Consider the following 10,638-nt stretch of genomic DNA (forward strand, 5'->3'; position numbering starts at 1 on the left):
AGGCCCATACACACTGATGGGGGCTCTTTATGGGCGGACTTTGCAGGGGGGAGAGACTGCAAGAGATCGGTTGTCTGGGGTATGGGGGAGGGATCAAGGGTGGGGCTGGCCAGGGGGAGGGGGCTGCGGGAGGTTGGCTGGCCAGCCCCACCCCCCTGATCAGGGCCAGTACACTGGCTGCAGTGGGCATCATAACGACCGGTCATTCCAGTTGTTATGGCATTTGGGTTGCTGGCTTTTTATATATATAGATTTTCTATTGGCAGTTGCTTGAATTTGTAGATGCAAAACCCACACATACAGGGCCAAGTGTACTTACTAAAAATTCAAAATTAAAGAATGAAAAATCCAATCTTTACCTGCACATATACATAGTCATAACATACATTACTTCCTTATGTAAGAAACTCACTTTGGCCCTAGCTGGTTTGGCTCAGCGGATAGAGCTTCGGCCTGCGGACCCAGGGGTCCCAGGTTCGATTCAGGTCAGGGACATGTACCTGGGTTGCGGGCACATCCCCAGTAGGGGGCGTCCAAGAGGCAGCTGAATCCATGTTTCTCTCTCATCGATGTTTCTAACTCGCTATCCCTCTCCCTTCCTCTCTGTAAAAAAATCAATAAAATCTATTTAAAAAAAAAACTCACTTTGACATAGTACAGGTGTATGTACAGTATAGTTTTTTTGCTTGTGTTAGATACCTCTTTCGCTTCTTTTAGTGAGAACTGGTATATTTTGCAAAAATGACATTAAACTAAAACTCTGCAAAAGAGCTATAAAGAATAGATTCATTGATCTAGCTTGGTACTCCAATTAGCAAGCTGCTTATTTTCTGAATTCCAACATAATTCATTCCTCACATTGCTTTAATCTACAAACAGCAAAGTAATTTACCTGTTCCAAAAGAACACGTTTCATCCATCTTACTTAAGGCTAATTCTTTTATTTCTTGGAGCATAAAATTATAACATGTTGAGTCATGACAACTGTTCCAAGAAAAGAATCAGTGACAGATATCATTTTTAAGAGTCTGAATTCTTTTGTTCCCTTGTGAAAATGATTCTGTTAAAAAAGTATCCACGAGTCTGTGCATTCAATAGTCTCTGAAACCCCTATTCCAGCAACGAGCTTACATAAATGAATATATGGGCTAGTTATTACAATTCTGTCATAAACCTTCTTCCCAGCCTACCCTAGTATCACAAATTGAGCCAAGATGTTTTAAACAAAAAAAATTACTTTTGATATTGTTCCATAAAAAACAAAGATCTTAATCTAAAAACATCATGTTGCCCTTGGAGGTGTGGCTTAGTGATTAGGGCATCAACACAAGCACTGAAGGGTCAAGGGTTAGATTCCCAGTCAAGGGCATGTACCTGGGTTGCAGGTTCCATCCCTGGCCCAGTAGGGATACATCTGAGAGGCAACCAATTGATGTGTCTCTCTTACATCAATGTTTCTCTTTCTCTCTCTCTCCCCCATCTCTCCTTCCCTCCCTCCCTCCCCTCCACTCTCTCTAAATATCAATGGAGAAAATATCCTGGAGTGAGGATTAACAACAACAACAAAAAATACAATAAGTATACACACACACACACACACACACACACACACACGCAAGGTTTTTGGTTGATCACTTCCCACCCACACACCCTCCCTCATCTTCCTCCTGAAGTTCTACAGTCTGTACTATGCTTCTATGTCTCTAGATCTATTTTTGTTCATCAGTTTATTTTGTTCACTAGAGTCCACATATGAGTGAGATCATGTGATACTTCCCAATATCTTCCTAACAGATCTACTTTTAAGATTTTCCTATCTGTGATAGTCTAAGTCAGCGGTTCTCAACCCCTTTGGCGGTCGAACGACCCTTTCACAGGGGTCGCCTCACAGGGGTCGCCTAAGACCATCTTGCATATCAGATATTTACATTATGATTCATAACAGTAGCAACATTACAGTTAGGAAGTAGCATGGTTGTGTCACAGCATGAGGAACTGTATTTAAAGGGCCAGAAGGTTGAGAACCACTGGTAAGTGCATCCAAAATGACCCAATTTACTGGAATAAAATTAATCCATTAATTCAATTAATACAATAACTAATTCAATAGTTTTTTTATTCTACTTTGAAATAGCTTCTTCAAATATAACTTATAGAATAATGTATACTTACTGTTATTTGCAAGAGTGAGTCCAATAAATGAACAAAGAGGGCGAATTATCTCAGGCATCATACAATTTTTTAGCCAGTCATTAGCATGTGGAAAAAGTGAACAGCAAAGCCTTTGATTTTCATCTGAAAGAAGACAAAGTTAATCATATTTTAATATATTTGGAAAATATAAATTTTCATTTGTTCTTATCTTTATTTTTATATTCATATATTTGAGATAAATACCATTTTGAGGATTGTTGACACAGACACACAGAGTACCACACACTGACGACCACAACTGATAATTCTGGAAAACATTTTTATCTGACAAATTCAACTCATGTTTTGAAAGGACTGCCCTATTAGAGTAAAAAGAAAAGGAAGTAAATTAATAAAAATGTATTAAGGTCTTAAGTAATAACTAATTAGTAAAAAGAAATTTATATTTGCTTACCTGAACAACTCTGACAGAATTTTAAAACAACCTGTTTCTCTCACAAGCGTTTGTCCAGTCCCTAAAGGAATAGCCACATGTTACAGGAATATGATTTTGTTTAGAAGTAACTTGGTAGAAATGGAAAACATTTAAGTAGTATTTTAATAAATAACTTTTAATTACTTTAATAACTTTTAATTAGGTAGATAAAACCTAATCAAGATTATGGGAAATATATTACTTATGCTTATAGCAGTGGTTCCCAACCTTTTTTTGGCCATGCCCCACCTAAGCATCTCTAAAATCCTGATGCCCCCCCCCCACCCCATGACATATAATTCTTATTATTCAAAAAGTGAACTTTGCACGTGGAGGAAGCCTAAAAGGCCATTAACTTAGTCTAAACAAGCTTCCAAAAAACATGGCATCCATGAAAGAGAAAAATAAAAGAATGAAAGGACAATTGAAGTACTGAGGAAGAAATCACTAAAAAATAATAATATGAAGTGATATGAAAAAATAGCAAATAAAGTTTCAAAACATGTAACAGAGACCTGAAATGCATAAATATGTCACAATATATGTTTATATACTGTATATGAGGCCCCTAGAACCATAAGAAATGCAAAAACTCACTGTTAATAACTCATTCTTGAATGGCCCCCCTTAAAAATCAAATTACCCCCCTGTGCAACATGTGCCCCACGTTGGGAACCACTGCTTAGAGAATAACAGCACTCAAATTTCTTCTAAAAATTACAAAACATGTATTTTGCATGGTTATGTGTTACAAAATAAGATGCTCCAAAATATTAAAAAATTCAAAGTACAAAAAATAAAATCTAGAAGCATTTTAAATGATTATAAAATTTCTAACAATTTGAAGATGTAAATAAAGCAATGTTAAAAAATAACCTTGGCCTAAGCAGTAGGTATACAGGATCATGCTAATTATTCCAAAATAAAAACTGAAAAACAAAACAAAAACTTTAGCCAAGAGCTACATGAAATTTAAGGTCATTGCTGACTGAAAGCAAACACTAACTAAATGGCCAATTTAGTGATATACCAACCAAACTAATTCATTAAATGCCTCTCTTTTGCTTTCAAAGCTGTTTTTTTTATGTTAATTAAATATACAAGTCACTTTACTATTTGTTAAAATTAATAAATATCGAACAATTAAATGCATGCTATTAATTCTCTTTTCTTAAAGATAGTAGTTCTCATAAGTTAGTAAGAACAAACGACATTGATGTAAGGACTAGAATAAAAGGATTAATAATAATTATCCCAACTTATTGTTTTTAAAAACTGTTTCTACAACATAAAAGAAGGTACTTACTATTATTTGAAACTAGAACCAAAATAACATAGACAGACATTCTTTTCAAATTTGTGTTTGAGTCATTATTAGATAAGAACCAAATTAAGTCTTCAAACAATTCTGAAGTGCACAAAGTCTGCTGACAATAAACTGAAATATAAAAATACAATTTTAATTTCTCTGCATAGTACAAATCAAATATCATTTCATTGACATTTATTGATCATATAACAAAATCTCTGACAAACTGATATATGCTTATTAAATTAGCAGACCAAAGAAGCAATATCTTAATCAAAAGTACTTAATCTAGGCTCTAAAAAATGTGCCACAACCCCCTAGAATTTCCAATAAAAATCTAACTGAATAAAAACTTAAAATATGACACACACAGCCCCATACAGTCTGGTTCAGTGGATAGAGCCTGCAGACTGAAGGGTCCCGTGTTCGGTTCTAGTCAAGAGCACGCACCTTGGTTGCAGGCTTGATCCCTAGTAGGCAACCGATTGATGTATCTCTCTCACATCGATGTTTCTCTCTCTGTCTCTCTCCCTCCCATCCACTCTCTAAAAATCAATGGGAAAAATATCCTTGGGTGAGAATTAACAACAACAAAAAATATGACACACACAAAATTTAAGAGGATGAGTAAGTAACAAAAACATAGCAAGGGAAAAATTTAAGAAAATTCAGAAACCTGCTTTAGAAAGCAGAGGAAGAAATGATACTTGTGCTATTTTTTGATTTTTTTAGAAATAAAAATATCTTTCCAAAAAATGATACTTACATGATAGTAGGAATTTTGTGATAATCATACAATAAACAGATTTTAAAAAAATAATTTGAATACATGGATGGATATATAATCAATATTTTATCCAGTGTCTAAAACCAGCTATTAGACTCTTTCTAAAGGCAAGGATAATGTCTTATCTATCCCCAATGCCTAGCACACAGCTTAATTCTTAGCAAGTAATGAATATTTAATGGATAAAAATATCTATATATATAAAAGGCTAATATGCAAAGTGTCCTCTAGAAAGTTTGACTGGGAGACCAGTAGTTCGATCACTCGCTATGACGTGCGCTGACCACCAGGGGGTGGCATGGAACAAAACAAGGTCCCAGCTGGCAGCTGGGAAAGGAAGGCCCAGTCTGGCAGTCAGAAGGCCCTGATTGACCCTGATCCCGGCCAGGCCTAGGGACCTACCCGTGCACAAATTTCATGCACTGGGCCTCCAGTAAGAATATAAAGTTGTTTAACAAATCAGTGGTTTATATTCAAACTCGTTTCAGAAAAATTGTATGAATTTGTATACCTAGAGCATATTTATCCATATATAAGATGGTGGTAGGTTATCTTCATCTTTTGATTCAATGAACAAAATAGGAAAATCAGTTATAGACCCACTGCATATAAAAATTCATTAAGTGATTGATGATGGTACTATCTCAAATCAATATGAAAAAAGTCTACTTTTTAATAAGAAGTATTAGGATAGCTGGGTTGCCATTTTAAAAAAAGGTAAAACTGGAGCTATTCATCACACCATAACTCAGAAAATATTTAAAAGAATAAAAAATGTAGAAGTGAAATAACCATACAAGTACCAACAGAAAATGTGGGTAGATTCCCTATAAGCTGGGACTATGGAAAACTTTTCTATGGCTCAAAATACAAAATAAAATGGGAAAGAAGGATGAATTTTATTTTCATAAAAAAACAAACAAAAAAAAACTTATACATGGTAGTAAAAAATAAAGTAAAAATAAATGTTTCCAACTAATGCCAAGGAGAATTCTGAAAGATTTTGAATGGACAAAATTATTACTGAATGTCCCATCTAGTGCACCCTTCTATATTATCTGTGTCTTTCACTGTCTTTGAGCTATTTCCCAATTCTGTAAATTATTTTTTTAAAATCTGATAGTAATGCAAATTACTCCTGCCAACAGAAATGCAAAACATTTAGACATTAGAATGCAATTAATTATTGCCCTGCAGATATTGACCAATTAAGTGCCTATTTATAAGTCTATTTCAGCATTCTTAAATGCCTATATTGGTTTTTGCCATTGCCTTTAAAACACTTGTGACATTTTATTGATTCCTTCATTAGTTAATAAATTAAATATAATCTTTGGCATACATTAATTAATTAATATTTTAAAATATATTTTTATTGATTTCAGAGAGGAAGGGAGAGGGAGAGAAAGAAAGAAACATCAATGATGAAAGAGAATCATTGGCTGCCTCCTGCACGCCCCCCACTGGGGATCAAGCCTGCAACCCAGGTATGTGCCCTTGACCAGAATCAAACCCAGGACCCTTGAGTTCACAGGCCAACCACTGAGGCTCTATCCTCTGAGCCAAACTGGCTAGGGCTGGCATACATTAATTTAAGTAAATAAATAAAATACCTGGATAAAACTATCCAGCCACATACAAAGGACATTTAATTCTACAATTATTTTTAGTAGTTTATTAACGTATAACACAATGCTTGAAGGATAATGAAAAAAAGTTCTTATATTTTACCATTTTTTTCTGCAACAGTTCCTAATGTATACAAGGCTGCTTCTTTTACCATGCTATGTTCACTTGACTTTGCAAGATTTTTTACAAACATCAAACCACCAATTTCCCGAAAATATACACCTGCATCACCTGTAGGATGTGCAGACAAAACAAAATAGAAATCTTATTATGATTATTCTTTTAAGAATAAAATAAATCATAACAAACATCGTAACAAAACATGTAGAGCAACTGAGTGGAAGAAAAAGAGCTATGCATATTTCATATGTCACAATACTAAAGAACTAGAATCATAGATAAAATTCACTATCATGTCTTACTGTTTTGTTGGCAGATTGAATGAATAGTGACCAAAGCTTCCTTTTGTGACAAAGGGTTGTCCATTTGATACTTCAGACACTCCAATAATAAGTTCAGGTCAGTCTTCATTTCTAAAGAACAAGAATTTCATTATTTTAACCAAATCTTTCTTTTAAAAAAGTAACCATTGAAATTTCATTTTCTAAATATATATCATTATAATGTTCGCTTTTTAAAAATAAGTATGTGTTACTTTTATAGTCTAACAAATAATAAAGACATATAAAACAATTATGTTCCTTAAATAAAAGAACTTAAAATTATTTGCTCTTCCCCTTTCATGAAATATAGGAATAGAAAATCCAAATATTATTCTCTTTAAAGCTACACTGTTTTAAATATCTGCCATTTAGACATAAACTAAATAAAAATGAAAATATGACATTAGAATTTGTGGGATACTACTAAAGCCTGTCTTACAAAAAAAGGTCTCAAAGTAATGATCTTGCTTCTACCTTAAGAAACTAGAAGAAGAGTAAATTAAACCCTAAGCAAATAGAAGGAAAGAATTTATAAAGATTAAAGCTGAAATTAATGAGATAGAAAAGAGAAAAACAATAGAGCTGATTCTTTGATTAGATTAATAAAACTGAAAAACCTTTACACAAACTGATCAGGAATGAAGGAGAAAAGACACAAATTACCAATATCAGAATGGGAGAGATGGCATCACCATAGAGTCTACAGATAATAATGGTTATGTACAACTTCATACCTATATGACTTAGGTGAAATGGACAAATTGCTTGAAAAACACAAATTACTAAAACTCACCCAAGAAGAAACAGATAACCTAAATAATCATACCTCTGAAGGAAATTAAAACCAATGTTAAAAACCTTTCTGTAAAAACAACAACAACCACCCTCCAGCCCTAGCTGGTTTGGTTCAGTGGATACAGCATCAGCCTGTTGACTGAAGGGTTCCAGGTTCGATTCCAGTCAAGGGCACATGCCCAGGTTGCAGACTTGATCCCCAGTGTTGGGTGTTCAGGAGGCAGCTGATCAATGATTCTCTCTCATCATTGATGTTTCTCTCTCTCTCTCCTCCCATTCTCTCTGAGATCAATAAAAAAATATTTTTTAAAAAACCCTCCAGGTTCAATTCAGATGACTTCATTTGTAAATTCTTCCAAATATTTAAGGAAGAAATAATATTGATTCTACACAAACTATGGACATTTGACACTGGGCTTTCAAACAATCTTTCTCACAAAGCATTCTTCTAATGTCATCTGGCTATCATCTAAAAGACCTAACATTTCTCAATACCTAAACTATATCAGCTATGCTAGCTTATAGGAACTAAAGAGGATTCCTGACCGCAAAATGAAGAGGGCTGAGTGCAAAGACCAAACTGGTATGGGGCATCATGTGCAAAAACAGGCCATGCACAAAAGGGCCAAGTACAATAGAAGAATAACTATCCATGCCTAAAAAAGAATTTAATCACCCCATGCCACAGCCTATAAATACAGAAGGCTCCTTCCCAGTTGGAGGGAAAGTGCCATTTGAGCATGAGCTCACCCTTTCCATTCCTTGATCAAAGAATAAAGTTTCTCCTCTGCTTTACCAAACTAGATCTTGCTCTATTGGTGCAAACAGTACTGGGCAGGACTCTGATTTGGGTCCCAGGACCTGAAGGGTCGATAACACTAAGGCTGATTTCCAAAATACCACATTACATTCCTGACTCTCCACCTTTCTGAAATGTTTTTCTCAGTCTTTGGCCAAATCCTTATGTGATGGTGTGCATTAAGAGGAACACTATTCCCCATTCTTTTCTCTTTTAATATTTTCTCTCTGGTAATTTCCTCCATGCCCATGGATTTAATTTTTATTATACTGAGGATCAGTCTGAAATCTTCCGGGCATACTTTGATGGTAGTTCTCTGAGGCTCCCAACTCTTCTTGTATTTACCTCCATTAAATCAACTTTCATAATTAAAAGCGTTCTAATTATCAGTGTATCTTTTCCTATTAGAATGTCAGTTTCCTGAGTGAGTGTGATAGGCACAGAGTAGGTGCTTGATAAATATTTATGTAAATTGCTGAATTATTCATTTTCTGGATCCTATCAGATAATCTGCAGTATTACCCACAAATATATAAAACTAGTTCCAGACATATGATCCATGAATTTCTCACCTTGTGTTTTCTTTGTGTCCTCACTTTCCATGCTTGTCTGTTTTTTTTCCCTCCTTATATTTCACCTATAAGATAAAGGTATTTTTCTCCATTTAAATCAATGTTTAAAATATACAGATTAGCCCTGAGGCTCAGCCAGTTGAGCATCATCCCCTGCACAGGGAGGTTGCAGGCTTGATCCTGGTCAGGGCACATGCCCAGGTTGCAGGCTTGATCCCCGGTTGGGGGCATGCAGGAGGCAGCCGATTGATGTTTCTCTCTCTCCCCCTCCCTTCCTTCCTCTGTTTCTAAAATCAATAAAAACATATTTTAAAAAAAGAAATATACAGCCCTAGCTGGCTTGGCTCAGTGGGTAGAGTTGGCCTGTGGACTGAAGGGTCATGGGTTTGATTCTGGTCAAGGGCATATGCCTGGTATGCGGGCTAAATCCCCAGTCGGTGGTGTGTGTGTGTGTAGGAGGCAGCCAATCAATGATTCTCTCTCATCACTGATGTTTCTCTCTCTCCCTCTCTCTTCCTCTCTGAAATCAGTAAAAATATATTTTAAAAAAGAAATATACAGATGATGTATTATAGAATTGTACACTTGAAACCAATATAATTTTATTAACCAATATCACCCCAATACACTTAATTAAAAATTCTTTTTAAAAAATACAACAAAACATTTCCTTCACATAAAGAAATAAATGGATGGATGAACATTTGAGAATTCCAGGATTATAAATGCAAAGGGACAATGAAGGAATAGTTTTCCTGAAGCCAGAAGAGCAGAGATTGAGTCTACAAATTATTAGATGTGTGATACAAAGTGTGCTTTAGTTCTCTGAGACTCAGTTTCCTCATCTGTAAAATGGGAAATTCCTACTTCATAGAGTTGTTACAAGAATTATATGTGAAAATACTAAAAAATGCAGCTGGCATTCTTAAGTACCACAGGCATTCAACACATTCTATTAAACGAACACACAAGCCCTAGCCAGTTTGGCTCAGTGGATAGAGCATTGGCCTGCAGACTGAAGGGTCCTGGGTTCAATTCCCGTCAAGGGCAAATGCCCGGGTTGCTGGCTCAGGGGCATACATGGCACTTGATCCCCAGGAGAGGGTGTGCAGCAGGCAGCCAATGATACACTATCGTTGATGTTTCTACCTCTCTCCCTTCCTCTCTGAATCAATAAAAATAAATAAACACAAATAGCTGGTTAACTAAACCTAACTAGTCCTCTTCAAGTCCTTCTTATTGTCTTTCCTATAAATTTTCATCCATTCCTTTCAGATTGGACATCCCTTCATGAATCAGAAGTTTAACACAGACACAGTCATTAGAATTGCATTTCTCGTCATAAGCTAAGCTTAATAGTAAAAATTTTTCTAACAACCCATGGTTTGTTCAAGATAGTATTCCACTATTAACTTACATCTTTGTTTATATATTATTTGTTAGAATAATTTTTAAAATAACCAGCAGCCCTGATATGACTGACCTCTTATATGTTTTATTTTTAAATGCTAAGCTAATTTTTTAGAAAATTTTTACAGAGAGGAAGGGAGAGAGATAGAGAGTTAGAAACATCGATGAGAGAGAAACATCGATCAGCTGCCTCTTGCACATCTCCCACTGGGGATGTGCCCACAACCCAGGTACATGCCCTTGACCGGAATCGAACCTGGGACCT

General features: G+C 35.4%; 1 protein-coding gene across 1 annotated transcript in view; it reads right to left on the bottom strand.

Moving 5' to 3' along the window:
- The window catches only part of TERB1 (telomere repeat binding bouquet formation protein 1), a 27,663-nt gene extending 18,669 nt beyond the window's left edge, over positions 1–8,994 (bottom strand). The window contains exons 1-7 of the mRNA XM_023763143.1: positions 8,964–8,994; positions 6,777–6,887; positions 6,457–6,585; positions 3,936–4,067; positions 2,609–2,669; positions 2,398–2,513; positions 2,173–2,295 (exon numbers count right to left, since the gene is read on the bottom strand). Of these exons, the coding sequence (XP_023618911.1) occupies positions 2,173–2,295; positions 2,398–2,513; positions 2,609–2,669; positions 3,936–4,067; positions 6,457–6,585; positions 6,777–6,887; positions 8,964–8,994 (703 nt within the window). The remainder of the gene's footprint in view (positions 1–2,172; positions 2,296–2,397; positions 2,514–2,608; positions 2,670–3,935; positions 4,068–6,456; positions 6,586–6,776; positions 6,888–8,963) is intronic.
- Between the last annotated feature and the right edge of the window lie 1,644 nt (positions 8,995–10,638).

The sequence above is a fragment of the Myotis lucifugus genome, unplaced genomic scaffold, assembly GCF_000147115.1.
Source record: "Myotis lucifugus unplaced genomic scaffold, Myoluc2.0 scaffold_274, whole genome shotgun sequence".
In the NCBI taxonomy this organism is placed as follows: Eukaryota; Metazoa; Chordata; class Mammalia; order Chiroptera; family Vespertilionidae; genus Myotis; species Myotis lucifugus.